The sequence below is a fragment of the Clarias gariepinus genome, chromosome 23 (assembly GCF_024256425.1).
Source record: "Clarias gariepinus isolate MV-2021 ecotype Netherlands chromosome 23, CGAR_prim_01v2, whole genome shotgun sequence".
Taxonomy (NCBI): domain Eukaryota; kingdom Metazoa; phylum Chordata; class Actinopteri; order Siluriformes; family Clariidae; genus Clarias; species Clarias gariepinus.
In genome coordinates this window covers 24,536,216-24,559,213 of record NC_071122.1, presented here as the reverse complement: position 1 = coordinate 24,559,213, position 22,998 = coordinate 24,536,216, and the positions used below count along the sequence as shown (strand labels likewise).

At 42.9% G+C, this 22,998-nt stretch overlaps 1 protein-coding gene across 1 annotated transcript in view; it reads left to right on the top strand.

The window, feature by feature from the left end:
• cacna1da (calcium channel, voltage-dependent, L type, alpha 1D subunit, a) overlaps positions 1-18,209 on the top strand; it is a 98,542-nt gene extending 80,333 nt beyond the window's left edge. Inside the window, exons 34-47 of the mRNA XM_053484197.1 lie at positions 99-258; positions 1,708-1,835; positions 2,146-2,242; positions 2,698-2,800; positions 2,900-3,001; positions 5,772-5,905; positions 8,185-8,301; positions 8,934-9,319; positions 9,849-9,875; positions 11,615-11,743; positions 11,882-12,021; positions 12,148-12,254; positions 13,102-13,419; positions 13,645-18,209. Of these exons, the coding sequence (XP_053340172.1) occupies positions 99-258; positions 1,708-1,835; positions 2,146-2,242; positions 2,698-2,800; positions 2,900-3,001; positions 5,772-5,905; positions 8,185-8,301; positions 8,934-9,319; positions 9,849-9,875; positions 11,615-11,743; positions 11,882-12,021; positions 12,148-12,254; positions 13,102-13,419; positions 13,645-13,950 (2,254 nt within the window). The 3' untranslated portion in view covers positions 13,951-18,209. The remainder of the gene's footprint in view (positions 1-98; positions 259-1,707; positions 1,836-2,145; positions 2,243-2,697; positions 2,801-2,899; positions 3,002-5,771; positions 5,906-8,184; positions 8,302-8,933; positions 9,320-9,848; positions 9,876-11,614; positions 11,744-11,881; positions 12,022-12,147; positions 12,255-13,101; positions 13,420-13,644) is intronic.
• The last annotated feature ends 4,789 nt before the right edge of the window (positions 18,210-22,998 follow it).

Below are 22,998 nucleotides of genomic sequence, written 5' to 3'. Positions count from 1 at the left end.
TTTTGTAATGTACGCTAAACACAGAAAATCAGCTGACTCAACTGTGTATCCATAATGTTCATGTTAAGAGTGTTGTTTACGTGTGTGTGTGTGTTTAGATGTGCCACGGGCGAGGCGTGGCAGGAGATCATGCTGGCGTGTATGCCCGGGAAACTCTGTGACCCAGAGTCGGACTATAACCCCGGGGAGGAGATGACCTGCGGCAGCAGCTTCGCAATTATCTACTTCATTACATTCTACATGCTTTGTGCATTCGTGGTACGTCCACACACACACACACACACACACGCGCGCAGACACATACATACACACATATATGCGTCCACACATAAGCAGTAACCGCTCTGTAAAGTGCAATGCATCTGTATATAAAATTTCATACACTTATGTGCCACTTCCAGGGCTTAGACACAAGCATCAAGCAACACACACGCACACACACACACACAAACACACACAGACACGTTTCAGATTTAGAGATCACAAGCTCAGCACCACCTTGACTAATAAATCGATAGTCCCTCATTCCACAGCCCTGATGATATATGAACGAGTTTGGCTTAGCAGGAAAGACAGAATGTACGTCTCGAGCTTCAAAGGCATCAAATTCATAAGAGACGACACAAGTCTTACATTAGACGTCTTCAAAGCAAAGCACTGAGTTGAGTAACAGACTAATGCGTCCTGATTTACAAGAGACGATGCGTTCTGGCTAACAAGATGAGAAGGTTAGGTTTAAAGTTGCCATGTGCTCTGAATCAGATCACTTGCAGAGGCGTCACTTGTCAACCGGCCACTAGGGGGCATCAAAGGGCTGAGAAACTCACTTATATTTTATAGGAGAGAATGGTGAGTGACGCTGGTGGAGAGGCCGTCCTGCAAATGTTCGCCTCGGGCTCCGTCAGACTCCAGAATCGCCTGCGATCACTTTGTTGGCTTTGTGTTTTTAGTCTAAAAATAATCAGTTTATTTTAATAAGTGTATGTATGTATTTAAAAAATGATCAATTATAGTATATCACTCACTCTCTCACCCTCTCACTCATCGTCTATACTGCGTTATCCTGTATTCAGGGTCATGGGGGCCTGGAGCCCCTCCCAGGAGACTTAGGGCATGAGTTGAGGTACACTGGGCGCACGCACTCATTCAGACTCCACAGCCAATTTGGGAACCAATTAGCTTAATCTGCATTGCTTTGGACTGTGGAAGGAAACCCAACATGCACGGGGAGAGAACATGCAAACTCCATGCATACAGACCCCGAGGTGGGAATTGAACACGGACCCTGGAGGTGCGAGGCGACGGGGCCAACCACTAAACCAACCTGCTGCCAATCAAAGTATATCATCACATATAAACAATTAATTCGTAAACAAACCATAGAAACATCTTGTGGGTTCCCAGGGGTGCTCTGATCATCCCAGGGGTAACCCCAGCGCCCCGAGGTCCTCGCTGGCCCCCCATGGTGTGAGTAGCACTATTCACACACTCACCTGCTTATCTTGTTTACCTCCAGAAGATTTAAAAGGAAGTTTCATTAGAGCTCTGTCTCAGTCAAAGCCCCTTCACCTTACCTTCAAAATATTAACTAATATAGAATATGCAGAGGACTAGGAGAAAAAACGAAGCACCGAAGGCTAACAGCACACGCAGAACTGAAGGCCTGATCAGGGTGAACTCCAGAAACTCTCCTTCTTCTCTCCACAGATCATTAACTTGTTTGTGGCCGTCATCATGGACAACTTCGACTACCTGACCCGTGATTGGTCGATCCTGGGACCGCATCACCTTGACGAGTTCAAGAGGATATGGTCTGAATATGATCCAGAGGCCAAGTGAGTGTGTGTGTGTGTGTGTGTGTGCACATGGATGTACGAATACATGTGTGTACTGCTAAATGATCTAGCATGTGATCAGCAACAACATCAAAGTCAAAACAATAACTTACTAAAAAATAGTAATAAAATAATAAAAACATAACCTACTGATTTAAACGTTTTAGTGAAAAAGATTCATGATGGGGGTGAAACGCAGCGGGGGGAGGGGGGGGGGATATTTAAACATTGACTGAATATGCAAATATTAATAACATTAAGAATATAATATGTGAACATGAAAGTAACTCTCTCTCTCTCTCTCTCTCAGGGGCAGGATAAAACATTTAGACGTAGTAACGCTACTCCGGCGCATTCAGCCTCCACTTGGATTTGGGAAGCTGTGTCCTCACAGAGTAGCATGCAAGGTTAACACACTCTCACACACACACACACACTCACACACATGAATCTGTTTGTGCCATCAGGGAAGAAAACCCTTCTTTACCCTTAACCCTGTGTTTTTTGGGACGGGCAGTGTGTGTACAGCGCTGTGCAAAAGCCTTAGACGTGTGTACTGAAACACAGAAGTCATAAGATACACATCTACAGTGTAATAAACCCTGCCGCAGAGTAAATATCGAAGCTGTTCTATACCTCTGCCCACTAGATGGTGCTGTGTTTACTCTTTGTGAACTAGTCTGATGATGTCATTGTCTGTATATAAAATAAAAATCCATCCGTTCATCTTTAACCAAAGTCGGGTCAAACACTTTAATAATTATAACATGCATTAACATTAGCAAATAGGATTGAAGCCACCCTGAGCGTGATTCCTGCTGAAACGTGTGTGTGTGTGTGTGTGTGTGTGTGTGTCTTCCAGCGTCTCGTGGCCATGAACATGCCCCTGAACAGCGACGGCACCGTGATGTTTAACGCCACACTGTTCGCTCTGGTCAGGACTGCACTAAAGATCAAAACGGATGGTGAGCAGTCTTACACACACACACACACACACACACACACACACACACACACACACAGGTGTAACAGTAGCGGTGATATTCCTTATGCCGTGCTTGCAGGTAATCTGGAGCAGGCAAATGAGGAGCTGCGAGCCATCATTAAAAAGATCTGGAAGAGAACCAGCATGAAGCTGCTGGACCAAGTGGTGCCTCCTGCTAGCGGTCTGTTAACAAGAGAGCATGTTGCTATCTCTTCCTCACACACACACACACTCACACACACACACACACACACACACACACACACACACATTCTACCTCTCTTATGCAAACACAGACACTGGCAATGGCACTAACGTCTTCAACATGCTTTGCTTTTCTTATATTTTTCTAGTGTGTGTGTGTGTGTGTGTCTTTCTAATACTTACTTATGCTGTTTCTAGACTTGATCTTTAATAGAGTGTGTGTATGTATGTATTTATGTATGTGTGTGTGTGTATGTGTGTGTGTGTGTGAATTCTGAGCCTCAGGCTTGCATGGCGTATCAGGCATGCTGTGTTTCTTCTTCTAAAGCAGAGCTCCCTCTCTTCTCTCTCTCTTTCTCTTTCTTTTCTCTCTGTCTTTCTCTCCTACTTTTTTTCTCTTTCTCCCTTTCTTCTCTCTCTCCTTCTCTCTCCTTCTTCTCTCTCTCTCTCTCTAACGTTGATTTCTCAGTCTCTGTGCTCGAGTGCTTTCACAGCTTCTCTTCCTCCCTGACTGTGTGTGTGTCTCTCTGAAAGCTCCTCCGAATATTCTGAAGCAATTCTGTTTCAGGGTGGTGGCATGGAACAAGTGTTGCCTCTTCTTTCCAAACTTTGTCCCCAAAGCGCTTATTTAACACAAAGTGATGCAGACCCCTGCTTCAGAATCATTCTCTCTCTCTCCTGCACACATTTTAGAAGCATGCACATTACACACACACACACACACACTCACACACACCCACGCTGCTTGTGCTGTTTGCTTACATGTGCTGTGTAGAAGCTACAGTAGATGCTTGTTAAGTCGTTCTAACACAAGGTTTGCCAGAAACTAACCAGTTAACACTAACCAGCGCTAACTCAACTGCTAACACCACTCAAGGGTCCGTAACAACCTCATCTGACCACGCCTCCTTCACTGAGACTGACATGTGGATGCCACGCCTGACACACCGAGGCCACACCCCCTACACTCAGACTGACAGACTCCACACCTCCTTTACTGAGACTGACACATAGGCCACGCCCCCTTTACTCAGATTTATGCACATAGGCCACGCCTCTTTCCCTGAGGCACACAGAAGCCACACCTCTTTAACTGAGACTGACATAAGTCATGCCTCCTTCACTCAGATTTATGTACATAGGCCACGCCTCCTTTACTGAGACACACAGAAGCCACACCTCCTTCACTGAGACTGACACACAGAAGCCACACCTCCTTCACTGAGACTGACACACAGAAGCCATGCCTCCTTTACTGAGACTGACACACAGAAGCCACGCCTTCTTCACTGAGACTGACACACAGAAGCCACGCCTTCTTCACTGAGAATGAAACTGAAAATCACATTGGTTAAGTGGTTAAAAGTAGAGCTGGGCGATATGGCGGCAAAGATATTATTTTTTAATATACAGTAGATTAATATCTATATTTATCATAAAATATAGTTTGATATTTTTGCCAGTTTGAAAAGTATCCCAATAATGATTAACGCCTGAAAAAATAGGGTTCATTAGTTAAACTGTAAAATTACAGTTCATATTTAATTCATTATGAATATTTAATGACACAGCGCATTCTAGTGGCAGGGTTTGGGCATTGACGGGGTATCAGACCCAGGGCTTCCACATGACAGGTGAGAATCCTACTACTGAATCATGAACACCCATCACACACCAGCTTGACTGGTAAGCTTATTAATGTACAGTAAGGCCCCAACATACAAACATTCGAGTTACGAACTTTCATAGATGCGTTCGTGAACGTTCCAACGCGGAATGTAGACCACATGTACGGCATACATTGTAACATGCGTGCAGTAAGGACATCTGGAAACAAGTGTCCATAAAAGCAGCGGCTATGAAGCTGGTACTGCTAATAAGCGCCAAAGCAATAATGATGGAGACAAAAGTGAAAATAGTTGAGAGAATGGAGCGAGGTGGAAAGATGGCAGACATCCCTCATTCTTTTAACATAAATCGTTTAACCATCGGCACGATTCTAAAGAACACTGTACTGTAATACTAACACTGTGTACAGCCAACTGTGTTAGTGTCTTAGTACCTAGACAATGTTTCTTAGACGTCTTGGACTCGGATAAGCTCTCAGAACGGAACTTGTTCATATGTTGGGGACGAACTGTAAAATCAATAAAACTAAAAGCAGCAGTGACTATGATGAACTTCAGCGTCAGAACAGTAAACATCTTAAATTATTTAAAAAGTGCAACTAGAAAGGAGCTTCGTCAAACACATTATCCGACTAAAATTGATACCAGTTGATTCAGTGACTGGTTTCTCATATTAAATTGTAGGACATCAACTAGGAGGAGCAACATGGAGGAAAACGTTCTGCCTTAAAGTCACGCTGATGCGAGTCTACTTTAACCGTTGCTTTTGTAAAATGTTTGTTCTTCTCGTGTTACACAAACACTGCTGTAGGGTAAAAAGGGGGCATGTACTTTGATGTGCAAGGGCAAAACTGATTGGCTGCAGTACGAAGATTCTTTGTACTTGCTGTGTGTAATCCCAGTAGATTTTCTCATCACAGTTATTGCCTTTAAATTCTTTTGCATCGCCATGCCGATTGGAGATGGTTTTATCGCCCAGCCCTGGATGAAAGCGTAGGGAAGTTCCTCATGGTGTACAGATGTATTAGCGTAACAAAGTTGTGTGTAAATGGAGTGAGGTAGCATGCTTAAACACAAGGTGTGTGTGTGTGTGTGTGTGTGTGTGGTCTATTCATTCAGATGATGAGGTAACCGTGGGGAAGTTCTATGCCACCTTCCTGATACAGGACTACTTTAGGAAATTCAAGAAACGCAAAGAGGAAGGACTGGTAGGAGTGCATCTCGCACAGAACAACACGGCCATCACGCTGCAGGTGAGTCCGAGTGCACGGGTGAAACGGGACGTGCACAGGATATCGCAAACGAAACCAGTCACGCTGTTGATGCTTGTGCATGTGTGTATGCTTGAAAGTTTTTGCACCCAGGAATGTGTGGAGGTGATGCACCGAGACAAGTTTTATCGTGACAGGTTTGGCTACGGTTGCGGACGTCTTTCAGGATTAAGACTGATTCCAGGCAGATAGATTTAACAAATGATCTGTGAGAGTGTAGTTTAACGTTGAACAGTTAGCGTTTACTGTAACAGGTGGATGCCACTATTCTGATCGCGTAAAAAAGAAAACCTTTTAATCAGATATTTTGCTGGTGTTTGTGTCTGAAAATCGACTTCTTATAGTATAGCAGTGCATCACAACACACCAGTGTATCACGCTACGTATCAAATCTACAGATTCTTACTAAATACTAATGGAATTGTGATAAACCATTAATCAATCAACCACATCGCCGTACTACATTAAACAGTAACAGGGCTTACAGTACGTTCTTAAGGTTCGCATACAGGTGGCCAGAGCAGAGGTTTTTATTCACGTCTCACATACAGAACCTGAAACGGCAAAAAAGTGACAAAATCAGGTCTGTGAATGCTCCCCTGATTATTCCTCACTTTTGGGAAATTTGAGCATGAATCATTAAAGCAAGAGCTGGATGAAACATCTGTTCAGCATCTGCACGGGTTTGACCGTCAGCCTGAAGTGCTGTGAAATGCACTTAAAATGCTCGAAGAGATATTGTTAACATTTTTGTTTACTTTTGGCTACGTTCACATTATAAGCCACATTGTTCATATATATTTATTTATTTTTGTCAGATGTCATGACTGTTCACATTTATAAAAAGTGCCTGGTTTTGCTCTGGAGGATGGCGAGCAGTTAGTCAAATTGTATTTGTTGAGGTCCAGACGAAGGAATAAAGCCAGACACCTCGCTTTAGCTGTTTTAGCAGCTGCTGTTAAATCTCCACCCTGTCTGTGCTGACTGATGATGTTAGGGAGCGCCCGAAGCATTCACACAGGAGAGAAAGTCACATGAATTCCGATGTGAACGTTCTCATTCAAGTCACATGACTATGACCATGTGTCGGATATTGCAGGTGCAAGTGACTCATATCCGAGGTGAACTTATACAGCCTTTATAAAAATAATAAATCAGATCAGAGTCAGATTAGAGTAACAATCCGATTTGAGTCACTTCAGGCTGGTAATGTGAACGTAGCCTTTGCTCTAAGCAGAACTATTATTATTATTATTATTATTATTATTGTCATTTTTTCTTCTGATGGTGGTCATTTTTGATTTTGCAAACTTGTCAGCTATTGAAATGTTTAATTTTGAGAAGAATTCTGCTTAAAGAAACAAAACTTTGAATTAAACAAAGGAAACACAGAGATGTTTATAACGGTACAACAGCACAACGTACAGTACAGCCGTACTTCAACATTACCGCTTGAAACCAGCTCAATCTAATCCCTGTCTCTGTGACGTCCATGCACAGACACGCTGGTGTGTAGCTTATAGCAATAACTGGTCTTATATCTGCACCATCGATATGTTTTTAAGTCAGTCTGCTGAACCACATGGGGGTGTAATAGAAGTCAGGTTGCACCCAGGTCATGTGTCCTGTGTTGGCTTTGTTTAATCGACCCCGCGGGTACAGATGCCACAGTTGCCGATGTGCACGTTATATGTACATGTTTACTGTGTATGAATGCTGTGTGCATGTTTATTTAACTCCATTTCTATTAGATGCCCTTCACAGTCTCTTCTCATCTTCACTGTCTCCATCGCCATTGTACCATGACCACATGTGTAATCACCTTCACGCTTTTGGTAGAAGACCTCATTTTTTGCCGAACACATTTGTTTAAACTCACTCTAAACTCATCGCTGGTGCGTCCCCTTTTTAATAACAGATAGCATTTGCTGTAATTGTTAGTTCAGGAAAGAGTGCACAGAGAAGGCGTGTGGCGTCTTGATCTCTCTGCTGGTACAGTGTGTGTGTGCGTGCGTGTGTGTGTGAGGGGGTTTGTTCTTGTCCCGTCTCGTGTGAAACATCCTCATGTCTAATACACTGACACTGTCCTGTCCGACTCCTCCAAGAGAGGTCATGTCCCTTCCCTGTTACATGTTGACACTAGTGTGTGAGAGCGTTTCTCTGTGTGTGTGTGTGTGTGTGTGTCTCCCGTCCGTGTGAACCGTGAGAAAGTTCGGGAAGCTGCCCCGGTTCTCAGCTCTCCTGTGTTGTCGTGGTTCCAGGCTGGTCTCCGCACGCTGCATGATATTGGGCCCGAAATCCGCCGCGCCATATCGTGTGACCTCCAGGATGAGGAGCTAGTAGACTTTATACCTGAGGAGGACGAGGAGATTTATAGGGTAAAGGACTTTACACTTTTACAAGCTCCTTCTGCACTACTGATCAATGTCTCAATTTGCCACTTTTGTAGCGTCCATTACAGGAGAGCAGCTTTGGGGCGTGTTGGTTTTTTTTTTTTTCCCCTAAGCGATAGCTAGATCATTGCTGTCTGTGGTATATTATGATCGCCTCTAAAGTTTTTAGATGCAGACAAAATTATGGTCAACTTTCTTGGAAGAAAAGAGGCTGAGCTGGCTAATATTAATGGGCTGAGAGAGGTGTGTGTACTGACCTTCAAGTAGAAATATTTACATTTTCACTTCGTTAAAAGGAAGTTATTAAAGAGGAGAGTTTACATGAAGTAACTCACAGATGAAAATCCAAAATCCAACCCCAGTAGAAGTCAACAATGCCAAATATTTCATTTGCTGATTTGCATATTTAGTATTTTTTTTCCCAAAATAGTTTTAAGAAGATTACGATTCTAAACGATATATTAGTTCATCGGATTCACTCATACCATGACCCATTTAACCAGCTTCTTTTCTGTTCGCTGTGTTTTGTTAAAAGACATCAGCTGACATAAATAGACCACAGTTTTATTGAGATGTAATGGCTTCATCGTCTCACACTCGCGGGTGTTTATTAACAGCGAAACGGTGGCCTTTTCGGCAATCACATTAACCACATCAACGGCGACCCCCACCGAGGTACCGGGCATCAGACCAACGCCACGCAGCGCCCCCTGCAGGTTCATCCTCCCCCGCACTACGCTGACATGGAACAGCCCGTGGGCCGGCTGGACCGCGCCAACGCCATGGCCCAACATAATCATCATCACCACCATCATCATCATCACAATCACCACAATTCTTACAGCAAGTCACCAAAGTCCACCAACATCAATCTGAACAATGCTAACATGTCCAGCCTGCCCAATGGAGGCCATAATCGCTACTACCACCACGCCCCGGCGAATGGATACCCCGGACCGTACTGCCCGGAGTACGAAAAAGCCAGGACGCCGCACGGACAGAGGTGATCATTCAACGAGTTTTTAGAGTGTGATGTTTCTTGCACTTGATTGCATTGTCAGCTAATTTGCATTTCTTATTTATATGCTGTTTTAAACTCCATCCAAACTTGTGAGAATCGGTCACCATATTATCGGATCATTACTTTTGCATATATTTGATTATTTTCCTGTTTCATATTTCAAAACACCTTCTCCTTTCTATTCGGTTCAGGATTGACCGATCCTGCTGTTCCATTTCCATCAGTTTCCTTTACGATCAACCTTCTTCCCCCACAACACTCCTGTATTAGCAGTGTATTTTGGCTTCGGGATTAAACAATGTGAACAGTGATACTTCTGTATTTATGGAAGACAAAATCCAACTGCTGTACAGAACTGTACCCACTCCATCCTTTTGCATATATATAATATTGCTGTATATACTTTATATATTATATGCTTTATATGAAATCTTCTTACTTCTTTTTCTTTCTGTACCTTTGTCTTTCTTTCCTACCTTTCTCCTAACCACCTCTCTGCCTTCTGGAGCAGAAGGCGCTACTATGAGACCTATATTAGGTACGCTTCACATTAGGTACTGCACGTTCCCATAGCAGGGATTAACTGCATTTAGACGTTTGTAACACATTCACCTGGTGAAGAGGAACTACAGTCGGTGGTTAACAGCACTCTTGTTACATTCTCTTCTCATTCTCTTTTGTGATTGGCTGATAGACTGGAGAGAATGAGGCCAAGTCTTGCTGCATGTTCCTGTTGGCCAAATAAAGACTACTAATTAAATGCTATATATAAAGGATAACTCCTTTAGGATGACCCATAATGGTAAAATCTGATTGAATGAGTAAAATGTTTTTTAAATAAGAAGCCATAATGGCACTGAAAAAGCTGGATTTGTCCTTTAAGGCCTTTTTAGGAAAATTTAGAAGTGCCTTCTAGTGTGTACACTAATCTGCTTTGTCTCGCCAAACCAAAGAAGTCTAGACGCCTTAAAATCAGACTTAGTAGAGAGTTGTAAATTGCGAGTGGGTTCTAGAATGGGTTCTATATTAGTACTGGGTCAGTTACATGAATAGATAGCAGTCTTAAATGTTAAAACCTTAAGACCTTTACACAAGACATCTCAAATGCAACATAATAAGTTATGATACATAACCGGATGAATTTACTTCAATCTCTACAGTATACGGTCCCTTTTACACCATCTACTGTAAATATCCAGTTTAGTAGCTCCTAAGCGACATGTGTTCTTTAAGGCATGATGCTACCACCACCATGCTTCACAGAAAGTAAGGAACCAACCAGGTGAGCAGCAGTGCCTGTTTTCCTTTAGCTTGCACAGTACTTGTTCTCATGGCCATAGAGTCGTTTCGGGTGCCGGCTGCACATTAATACCAAAACTCATCCCAGCTGTGAAGCACAGTGAAGGTAGCATAAGAGTTCAGGTCTATTTTTCTGCCTCGAGAATTTTTTACATCCGAACGTTAGTATACCATTCCTTCAACTTAACCATATGACTAATTCCCTCGTTTAGCTTGATGCTTATGAAATATCTGTTCAACTTATAAGAAAGGATAGAACATAGGGGCCAGGGGTAGCTCAGTGGTTAAGGCATTGGACTATGGTTCGGAAGATCCCAGGTTCAAACCCCACAACCACCAAGTTGCCGCTGTTGGGCCCTTGAGCAAGGCCCTTAACCCTCAACTGCTCAGATGTGTAATGAGATAAAAATGTAAGTCGCTCTGGATAAGAGCGTCTGCCAAATGTAAATGTAAACTTATTTTACAGTCTGTAAAGAAGCAGCTATAATGCATTGTAAAAAATACTAAGGTGTTATTGAGGGAACATTGTTTGTTACTTGCTACACCTGACAAATGACATCGTTTCAAGGTGCCCTCTAGCTAACCTTAAATTCCATGCCCAGGTTTAGTGAAAATTCAGTTTTATGACTATTTTGGTGCAACAGGCTTTAATTTGCGAGCACATACAATTACAACCAATTTATGTCCATTGATGGTGCAATCAGCCTCTGGGCGTGTTCTAGATTAAAACTTACTCCTAGACTTCTTTTGATAATCTATTCCAAAAAACACCCTTAACACTCCAACCATGTCTGCGTCTAGACCCTCTTGGTTTGTACATATCGCTCGTGCTGACACTGTGTGTGTTTGTTGATGAGGACAGCTTTGCTGCATCGCTGCCCCACTGGAGATATGCATGGCCCTGCATGGTCTTATTGCTCCTATCCTAAACACTGATGGACACCGTGTACTTCTCTTAATCTTTGACCTTCTGCTCAGGTCATGTGGCAGCATCAGGCGTCAACCCACTATTCGCCGCGAGGAAGAGTTTGAAGAAGACCGTCACTCTGGGGAGTATTACAGCGGAGAAGAGTTTTATGAAGATGAAGGCATGCTGTCGGGAGACAGGTATCACCACGGCACAGTAGATCGAGGCCTGCGGGTTATTAGAATAAATGTTTCTCATTCCATGAAGATGAGACAAAACACATTGTCTGATTTGTTTAACTTTTCATATTAGTGGTTAAATTTTTTTTCCCTGGTTAGGTATCCCAGCAGCGATCAGGAGTACGAGACTCCGCGTGGCTACCATCATCCTGACAGTTACTATGACGACGACGAGCAACCCCTTTACCACGACTCGTACAGGTCACCGAAGAGACGGCGGCTTCCTCCCACACCACAAGGTGGACATTTTGGTGCTGGCAATAATGAGCCAGGCTTTGCTTTATATACCTTATATATACATAGATTGGTGTAACTGTGTTCCCTCTATACTGGTAAATAACTCTCTTTATCCGTTACACATCCAGGCACCCGGAGGTCGTCTTTCAACTTTGAGTGTCTCCGCAGACAGAGCAGTCAGGATGAGCTTCCTCGCCAGCGGACCGCTCTTCCACTTCATTTAATGCAACATCAGGTATCACTGCACTACCGCTGCACTCAGCACTTCTGACATGCCTCTCATGCCGTCCCTTCAACGTAAAGAAAATGAAATAACCAGTATTTTCATTATTAAATAAAATCCGAAACCCTGAAAAGTCTGCTGTCTTTTTCATGAACCTCAATAATCAATTTAATTCAATTCAATTTTATTTATATAGCGCTTTTAACAATGGTCATTGTCTCAAAGCAGCTTCACAAAAAATTAAAGAATTTTTTTTTTTTTTTTTTTTTAGAAAAGAAAAGAAAAGAAAATATTTGGAAGTGTGTATGTGTGAGAAAAATGTGTCTAGATAATAATGAAATGAATGAATGATAAATGAAATATCTCTGATGAGCAAGCCAAGGGTGACGGCGACAGTGGCAAGGAAAAACTCCCTGAGATGGCAATAGTAAGAAACCTTGAGAGGAACCAGACTCAACAGGGAACCCATCCTCATCTGGGTGATAACAGATAGAAAAAACATCATGTGTGTTATGCAGGTGAAAGTTCAATATAACAGAAGTTGTGTAGATTAACATGAAGTCCAGTTCAGCACAGGGAGTCAGTAGGTGCAGAGGGCAGATGGGGTCTGGATCACTGGAAGCACAGGAGCAGGATGGTAGCTCCAGCCATCATAAAGCAGAATCCAGCTGGAGCTGGTCCTTCTCTAGATGCCTTAGAAACCTCGCAGGGTTGGCCTTTGTCTACTAAAGCTGGCACAATCTCCAGATGCCTCGGGATGGGTAGAAAAATACAGAAAAGATATAGAGAATAATCAGCCATAAACCTGCTTTCAGGTCTGTGCCTTTGTATATACAGTATGCCCCTTGGTCTTTTTCAGGTGATGGCGGTAGCAGGGCTGGACTGGAGTAGAGCTCACAGACTCTCCCCTTCTCGCTCTACTCGCTCGTGGGCCACGCCTCCTGCCACACCTGCCAGTAAGGACCGCACTCCTTACTACACGCCCATGATCCGCGTAGACCGCCCGCACCGCGACAGCATGGGCAGCAGCTACTGTTCGGTGAGGAAGAGCTCGTGGTACACAGATGAGCCAGAGTACCAGCAGAGCACCTACTCACCGGTGCACCTGCAAATCCCAGCTGAGTACCGGAACCAGTACCACCACAAGAGAGGCAGCGCAACCAGTCTTGTGGAGGCGGTGAGTCTAGGGGGCACTGTTCACTAACCATGAGTTGCATGAAAGTCGAAGATTTTTGAGAGGATGCATGGTAGTTTTGGATTAACATCGAGCCTGTTTGTTCTAGAGGTTCTTGAATCTAAGAATGTTTAACTGTAGGTGTGTTTGAGAATCATCAAAAATCTATTACATGTGGTGTGTAGATGCATGGTATGTTCTGATATTCTGATACCTTTTGTGAAACAGGTTTTGATATCAGAGGGATTGGGCAGGTACGCTAAGGACCCAAAGTTTGTGTCGGCTACGAAGCACGAGATCGCAGACGCCTGTGACATGACCATCGATGAGATGGAAAGCGCGGCGAGCCACCTGCTGAACGGCGGAGTCACGCCCGCGGTCAATGGTGTTCACGTTTACCCGGTCATGACTCAAAGAGAGTATGACGTGCAGGATGTTTCTGCCAACTACAGCGACGAAGAGCCAGAAGCCGAATCCCGGCCTCGTTACGAGGAGGACTTGGCGGACGAAATGATATGCATCACCACGTTATAGCGTCCGGTTAGCAGCCACAGCTAGCGGACTTTAGTTGTCACAAAAAAACGAAATGCATCTATTGGCTTAAAACCAAAAGAAGTGCCTTCCTTTCCAGTGGAGTAGAAAGGCACCTGGAGTAAGGACAAGCTTGCCCCGCCTACTCTCTCCCTATTGGTCGAGGTGCATATCCATCACAGGTGAGGGGGGGAGGGGGTCACTTCGCCAGGAAACAGTGTGTCGGACGTCTGATGGTGATGCTCTGCAGCTCGCCGCTAAGCTGATGATGAAGTGTGCTGAACTGTGATTGGCCGCTTGTGCTGTCGCTGCAGCGTACGGACCGATGAGAGCGCCCGCCGCTATTGTCTCCAAGGTGATGACAATCAGATTCAAAATGTCATTACCTCAGTCACTTTATTAAAGGTTTTTGCATATCACGCATGTTTTTAATGCAAGCTCAGTAAGGCGTATCTCCCCCTAGAGGCTTTAGTTTCACCTGATTAACTAAGGGTTAACGAGAGTTATTAACTCTTTAGATAACTAACTCCAGTAAGAGCGTTCTGGACTCGGGACAGAGATCTTACTGCGTTTTAAAATCTGGAAATTAGATAACGTTTTGTAAAAAAAACAAACAAATAAATAAATAAAAAAGATTGCAACGCTTGTGTTGAATGCACTAGCAGGCAGCAGGTTTATTTTTTTAACTCTAGGTGTAGCCTGTTCGGGCTTTCGTAAAAACGACTATGCTGTAAATGAATTGTAATATAAAAAAAACATGAGGAAACTTTGGAAAGAGAAATATTTTGTAATTATGTACTGTAGGAAAAAGGAATCAGCAATATTGATCCTAATTGATGTTACTGTATCATGGAGAGAAAAAACTAATTGTGAATTTATTAGATACTGGACTCTTATATAATGTTTATTTATTTATTTTGCATTCTTGATCATATGCATTCTTAATCGGTTTGTGTGACAAAAACGTTTTTAATGAGAGGAACTTCATCTCACACCTGCACAAAATATGCAAATCGTTGTTGTTGTTTTTTTTTTTTTTTAACATTTCATCTTTTTCCCTGTATGTATGTTTGTTTGTGTTTGTGTTTATGTGAGATGACATGAAACAGCAGCATCACTCGTTCCTGACCAGAAATCCCCAGCATGCAGTACGGATTATAAAGTGAGACTCTCCGATGCTGGACACTACTCTAGGGCTCGTGGAGCTGTCGTGCGTGTAGTTGTGTAGTTTGTGTTACGAGGAGGTTCTGTCCCGGTGTTTTCATTGTGTTGTTTGTGCACAGGAGGTGATGTTGGTGTTAAATACTGTCACGCATTGACAATGCTGCTTATATCGTGTATTACGACAAAAAAGACTGAGAGGACAGCCAAGTCCGGCGCATGCTTGTCTCATTTTTCCCTTTAGCGCTACGGACTGGGACGAGCCTGCTGAGGGCGTAACGATCACTAACGTGAAACCGACAAACGAGGCTGGGCTGGAGCGGCGAAGCAATACCGATTCCCGTTCTGTGTCTGACTCGCCGTGTCTCCGGTTTCTACATATACCTCCCATAAGCGAGGAAAACAAAGGCCCTGATTTACTAAGAGCCAGAATATCGCTTGCTGGTTTTTCTGTGCGCCAGGCGAAACCGGGCGTGCCGCAAGCGATTAATAAACAACTGCGTAAATGACCTCACGTTGGTAAGAATGCAGTCGATGATGCCATGACCGAGGCCAAGTGTGTTAAAAACCTTGTGTGGTGGACGCCTAGCATGAAACCAACCTCGCTGCTCTGGGAGTATTAATTCATTCTCTAGGGCTGCAAAAATAATGAAAATGTTAATGTTTATGTGAATTTATCAACAAATAACCAGCGTATAAATGCGAGCAGCTGTAACAAATATTATTTTTCCTTATGTAATAAAGCGAAACCGTGTGGAACAACTTCACCTTCACTACCGTCTTACTCTTCTGACGTTCTCGTCTCAGGCTAATCCTGGTTACAGTTTTAAAGGAGGAGTTAATGATTCTAACCTGTTCATTTTGTCCAGTTGTCTCTTACAGTTCATGAGCTTTGGTCCGTTCTCTGTGTGGGCTGAAAATGAAAATAAAAAACTGCGTAAAAATTCCATCTACTTACACAAGCCTGGGGTTTTATGGAGGAAATGAACAACACGGCACAGGCCGCACCACACTACACTACTCCAGCCAATCATTTATGATTTATATTGATATTAATTAGCTAGCCTATATTTTTAGGGTTGTTATCCATTGAAAATCCCCACAAAAAATAAAACTTGCTCAGCTTGGCTTTCCACAAAAGTACCCACGACTTGCTTGATCACTTGTATGCCGGAAATGCTTTGTATGTCGAGGCAAATTTCTGGCAAAATTTAGCATTTGTATGCCGAGGTAGCACTGTATCCCTGACTCCTCCTTTAAATCCCAAGAATGCAGTTTGTTTCAAATCAATAAAACGAGAAACTCAGAATTTTTTCGGTTCCCACCGAATGGAAATCAGACCTCGTTGTTTATCTTAAACAGGCTTGAATTAAAGGACATGTAGAATATAAACCTCCGTGTCAAAACCCTATTCATACCCGACATGGTGATTAGCTGCAGCTCTAATTAATACATGACATTGAACAGAATTATTTCGAGATACTAAGCCATAAGTCTTGGAGAACTAGTATATAATACTTGCTGTTAGGTTGCACTAATCTTCAGGCTGCTGGTGCTAAATCAGTCTCCATGCATAAACTCCTCCATGTGTTTTACCCCAAAAACATGTCCACTGAGGAAAAGGAAAACCAGACAAAGAGCCACTTTGTGCGTTTCAAAGATCCTCATTGATTAGCTTGTATGTTTCGTTCTTTTTTCTTTTTTTTTCAAATTTGTACGCGTGTTTACACTAACGCAACCCTTTAGTAAATCAGGGCCATAGTGCAAAAGTATTTTATCACTTAAAGTATTTTACATAAGAGGCTTCCTTTCCCGTTACCAATAAATAAAAAACATCAGATCACCACGAGAGATGTATTACTACTATTATTATTATTATCGTTATTTATTTAATATGTTTGACTGCAAAGGCACTGCCTTGAAGTGTTGGGTTTCAGCGCAGACGAAGCAGGCTCCAGGATTTGCGAGCAATGTCCTGATTTGCGAGCGAGCGCTGTGCTTTCAGTCAACCGAACACTAACACGAGGAAAAAAAAAAACTAAGCGAAACAAAACGTGGATTTAACCACTGCATGTGCACATCTCAAAGGGCTCTCTGAAATGTTTCGTGAGGAGGAAATACATGTACATACATAGTGTTCCAGTCTTTATGTGAATATATCTTGTGAGAGGACCAATGCGCATTCTAGGCACATTGTACTATTTGTAGCAATTACTCTTAAAAATATATATAAATATATAAATATATAATATGCATTATTTTTTAAAAAAAAGCTTTTTAAAAGTTTGAAAGTTTAAAACAACTTGCTTTTACCTCATGTCAGGGATTCCTGAAAAAAAGTTAAAAAAAAATATATATATATATAATAGCTAAAATAAAATATAAATATATGTATGAGAATTGATTTGGTTCACTCTACACCACTGGGGATTTCTATATTAGCACATGGCTGTTGGTCTTTGCACAAACGTCTGTGATTTCAGTTTCTCTTGTTTTTTACTTTGGAGTTTTTTGTGTAAGCGATTTTTGTACTCTTCTCCCTCCACCGCCCCTCCCCCACCCCGTGAATGTGTGTAAGCTGTAGTGAAATACATACAACATGTCATCTATCATTTCACCGTTAAATCCTGGAACAATGCGAAAAATAATAATAATTTAAAAAAAAAACGTTTCACCTCATCATAATTACAAATGGTAACGGGTTTCAAGTTTACAAAGAAATGTCTGTTAAATGAAGCGTTTTCATCACTTGTCACTCTAGAATTATTCCTACTGTTAGTATTATGATTATTCTTATTGTAATTAACGCTGTAAGGAAATTTAAGGTTATGATGTATATTCTGTACAAATCTCCTGAAAAGATGTGTGATCATGTTCACTACTTGAAAGTCCTGATTTTTGGCTCTGTAACCATTCTTATTAAGTAAAAAAAAAAAACTCTTTGTAGCAGATGTATGAAAACCCCTGGAGGTTTTGTATTGATGCATTTTTTGTTTTTGTATTTTCTTTCTTTTTTTCCCCTCCATTTATTTTGACCCGGAGTTGATTTGAATTAAAACTGAAATTTTATTTTATAAAGAGCGTTACTGAATAAACATAAAAATGCCAGGACTGACTCGCGTACCCACTTGTTTGTACTAGACCACAATGAACACTATTTTTTACAGGACTGTGCAAAAGTCTTGACGTCCTGCCTAGTTTTTTTATTCATATTTTTCTTCCTAAGTGCCAGACTTAAGCGGCAGGACGTAGTGGTTAGCACTGTTGGCTCGCACCACTAGGATCGAGGGATGGATTGCTACCCTGTGCAGGGTGTACCCCGCCATGTGACACACGTCCCGTGCAACCCTGTAGAGGATAAGCGCTATAGAGAATGAGTGAGGAAACCAGACTTACGTGGAACAGTTCTCCAGGCTTCCTGAAAGACTCAGATTTTCACTTGTCCCTGTACCTGAGCAGTTTCGGAGGAATCCACACAGCATCATGAATCACTTAAGCATGAAGACACATCTAACCCAAGGCATGACCCAGTGAGAAACAGGTGCAGATGATGACAGATGATCAGGCCGGGGATTAGTAGACTGCTAATGCTGAACGCTGAGTGGTTGCAACAGACGAGAGAGGAAATCACGTCGCTGCTGAGATCGTTACATAAACAAGCACATTTTAAATTGTATCTTTTGGGCACTTTGCAGCCTGTCGCAGTAGAACAATTGTTCTAATTTCTCTAATTTAATCAGCATCATGTAATTTCATTTAATATGAAGAAATGGGGGGGGGGGTCAAAACTTTTACACTTTTGTGCTGTGTCTACTGTACAGCTCATCAATATCCAAGTGATGTTACCTGTTATTTGTTTAGCTCAGTTTACACAATTTCATCCTATAAAAATATATCAATTGCAATATTTTGTAACTATGCAACAGAAACAGCAGTGCACAGTCAGAGATTTTACTGGAAATAAATGAAATTCCTGCTCAGCTCCTGTATGTGGAGTTAAAATGAGCTCTGATGTTCTGACATTAAAATCAAAAGCAAATCATCTGTGTTTAGTAAAACTCCTACTTACAACTCCTGTGTTAGCATGCAGCGATGATCATGGCAGATGGCACGCCGCCTGTCAGCGTGCCGCGGATCTGGATCGCCTGCAGAAATGTTGACCAGGGCGAATTTCAGTGGTCGACGCATCTGCCTGTGCCAAAGGGCGACCTGAACGGTGTAGAATCTGGATGAACAGCTGTCAAAGATAAAATGGTCATGATGGCTGAGAGAACAATAAGAGTGCCCCGTGGCACGGCCCGTGATCTCTGCTAGTGCCGTGGAATTCCCAGGTCTGTGACCAGAGTCATGCTGAGGGCTTCTTCACTGTTAGGGGAACAGGATATGGCTGGCTATATAATCATTTTCTTGTTAAACTCCATCATTAGAAAGCTCATAAAATCTAACAGCTAATTCATTTTGCCCAGAGTTAAAATCAGCTAGCTTATATTTTTGTTATACATAGTTTGATAAGATTTTAAAATGTTGCTCCTGTTTTCCTGTGTTCCAGCATCACACTCAGCAAACTTACAGTACATATAATTTTACCAGCAAAATTTCAAGTATCGTGCTATGATAGTTTACTATCTCAGTCTCTAAATGGTATTAAAACTTAAGTCTTAAATCTTGTGAATTTAACAAGCTGAAGATCCAAACTGACTTAGGGAGACAAAACACACTGTACGAGCCCCCAATAAAATGTTTGCTCAAATTCTGTGTTGTAATGTGTGTTCATGCCAGATTATAGATGAAAATACTCCAAACAATAAAACCTGCTTTACCTGGTCAATCAAGATGACCCGCTAATCAGCTCAAGCAGAAATCAAGGCTCTGAAAAACAGAAACGTTATTTGCGGTGAGCTGGAGGTAATAAGGACATTTCTTTCTGTCTCTTTGTAATCGTGCCGTGAGTGTGGGGTCATACTGTTGGTGTCTTTTAGATGAGTTTGGTAGCGGCGTTCACACTCAGGGATTTTTAATTAACACTTTCTCACACTGACACAAGTTTCAGTGAGTTTGCCAAATGATGTAGTGTGTAGAGCCACACAAACCAAAACAATTTCAGTCTTGAAATTAAGACTCCAGATCATTTGGCTAAGCCGAGGAGATCCATTAATTATACCTGCATTTCCTCCCACAGTCCAAAGTAGGCTAATTCTGTGTGTGTGTGTGTGTGTGTGTGTGTGCCCTGCAATGGATTGGCACTCTGTTTAGGATGTACACCACCTTGTGCCCAAAGTCCCTTGGGATAGGCTCTAAGCCTCCCTGTACAGAATAGCGGTGTGCTGTTAATAGGTTAGATTAGAATTAATTTATTTTTAAAGGAAATACATAAAAATATTCAATTCAATTCAATTTTGTTTTGTATAGCACTTTTAGCAATTGTCATTGTCGCTAAGCAGCTTTACACAATCAAAATAATTATTTAAGTTTGTATGGAATGGGAATTTGTATAAATCAAAATGGTCAGTTTGTCCCTGGTGAGCAAGCCGAGGGCGACAGTAGGAAGGAAAAACTCCCTGAGATGGTAATAGGAAGAAACCTTGAGAGGAACCAGACTCAACAGGGAACCCATCCTCATTTGGGTGAAACAGAAAGCAGGAAATTATCTGCATTTATACAGTCTGTTAGGTGGCAGGCAGTTCAACTATAATAGTTGATGTTAATTGATGTTAATATGGAGTCCAGGTAGTTATTGAAGACTCAGGTAGACTTGTAGGAAGTTCCAGTCCTAAACTATCGAACTGGCATTCCCCAGAGAAACAGTTGCCACCACACCAGTCGAGGCCAGAACCATCTTCTAGGTAGAGAGAATCATCCCCAGACACCAGACCCATCCCAAAAAGACACACGGGGCATCCATGTGATAAGATCTCCAACCAAAAGTGGGGCACCAGGATGGGTCAGACAGGTCCGGAGGGCAGAGGGAGTCTGGATCCCTGGCAGCTCAGGAACGACATGTGTAGCTCGACAGAGAGAGAGAAAGAGTGAAAGGGGGAGACAGGGGGAGAGAGGAAAGAGAAAGAGGGGGAGAAAGAGAAGAAGAGGAGAGATGGCAGTTAGGTATGGTCACAGTGACACAATGTATAATGTGAAGGTATATTAACTGTGGAGTGCAAGCAGATACTCTGTCAGGACTAACTGTGACAACAACTAAAAGAGAGAGCCAGAAGGAAACACAAACATGAGGGCTTCCTGAGATGTAAAGCAACCAATCACCTCACCATCAACAAACCTGAGTGATCAATGAGAGTGAGGAAGACAGCATCCAAACATACCAGTTCACCATAATACTCTACGTCCATGAGTCCCCCAGATCAGCTCCTTTACCTAAGGCAAATCTATTTCTAAAAATGCTTGGCTAAATAAATAGGTTTTTAGCCTGGACTTAAACACTGAGACTGTGTCTGAGTCCCGAGCACTAATTGGAAGACTATTCCATAATTTTGGGGCTTTGTAAGAAAAAGCTCTGCTCCCCGCTGTATTTTTCATAATACGCGGTACTGACAAGCAGCCTGCATTCTTTGATCGAAGTAGGCGTGGCGGTTCGTAAAAACACTAGCAGTTCGCTCAGGTACTGCGGCGCGAGACCATTTAATGCTTTATATGTCAAGAGTAGTATTTTAAAATCAATGCGAAATTTCACAGGGAGCCAATGGAGTGAAGATAAGATAGGGGTGATGTGCTCATATCTTCTGGTTCTAGTGAGGACTCTCGCTGCTGTACCGAGATGGCGTCGCTGAGGTCGGCTGCCGTCACGACTGCTCCGACCTATTTTACTTTGTTTTCGTCTTTTAAGTTTTCTTTCGGTAACTTTAAACCGGCTAATTCATCACCATTGAGTGCATTAGGTATGATAGAGACACTCTTGTTTCTATTGGTATACAATGTACTCACAATTCAACGTTTTTACCTCCGGGTCCAAGCTGGCCGAGTGAGATCCTGAGGGAGAACAAAGGACGTGACGCGAAGCGGCGGCCCCGAGGGAAACGAGCCGGGACACCGCACACCTCTGCCTAGCATCCTGCTCGCCAACGTCCAGTCACTGGAGAACAAGCTCTATGACCTCAGGGCCAGGGTAAAGTTCCAGAGAGACATTGGGGACTGCAATCTCCTCTGCTTCACCGAGACATGGCTGAACCCAGCGGTGCCGGACCACGCCATGTGGGATTAATCGGGAAACTAGCGGACGATACCGTGGAGAAAAAGACTATTAGAACGTTTCCCAACCAGAAGCCGTGGGTGGGTAAAACCATCTGCGACGCTCTGAGATCTCACACCGCTGCCACCAACACGGGACTCGCGTCGGGGGACATGGAACAATACAAGGCTGCGTCATACAACATCCGGAAGGCAGTGAAAGAGGCGAAGCAGCGCTACGGAAAAAAAAACTAGAGTCACAACTCCAACAGAGTGACTCTAAGAGCCTGTGGCAGGGTTTAAGGACAATCATGGACTATAAAACACCAACAACCGGTATGACGAACACGGACGTGACTCTGGCAGACGAGCTGAACACTTTCTATGCTCGCTTCGAGGCTGCAGCTAAAGACGCTAGCAATGCTAATGCTAGCGGCGCTAACGGCTGCAGACAGGAAGACACTGCCAGCACCGGAAACGCGTTCATCATCACCGAGCATGACGTGAGAAGAGCCTTCAAGAGAGTGAACACCAGGAAAGCAGCAGGACCAGACGGCATCTCAGGCCGTATCCTCAGAGCCTGCGCAGACCAGCTAGCACCTGTGTTCACTGAGATATTCAACCTCTCTTTATCTCAGTTGGTGATCCCCACATGCTTCAAAGAGTCCATCATTGTTCCTGTCCCAAAGAAACCTCAACCTGCTTCTCATA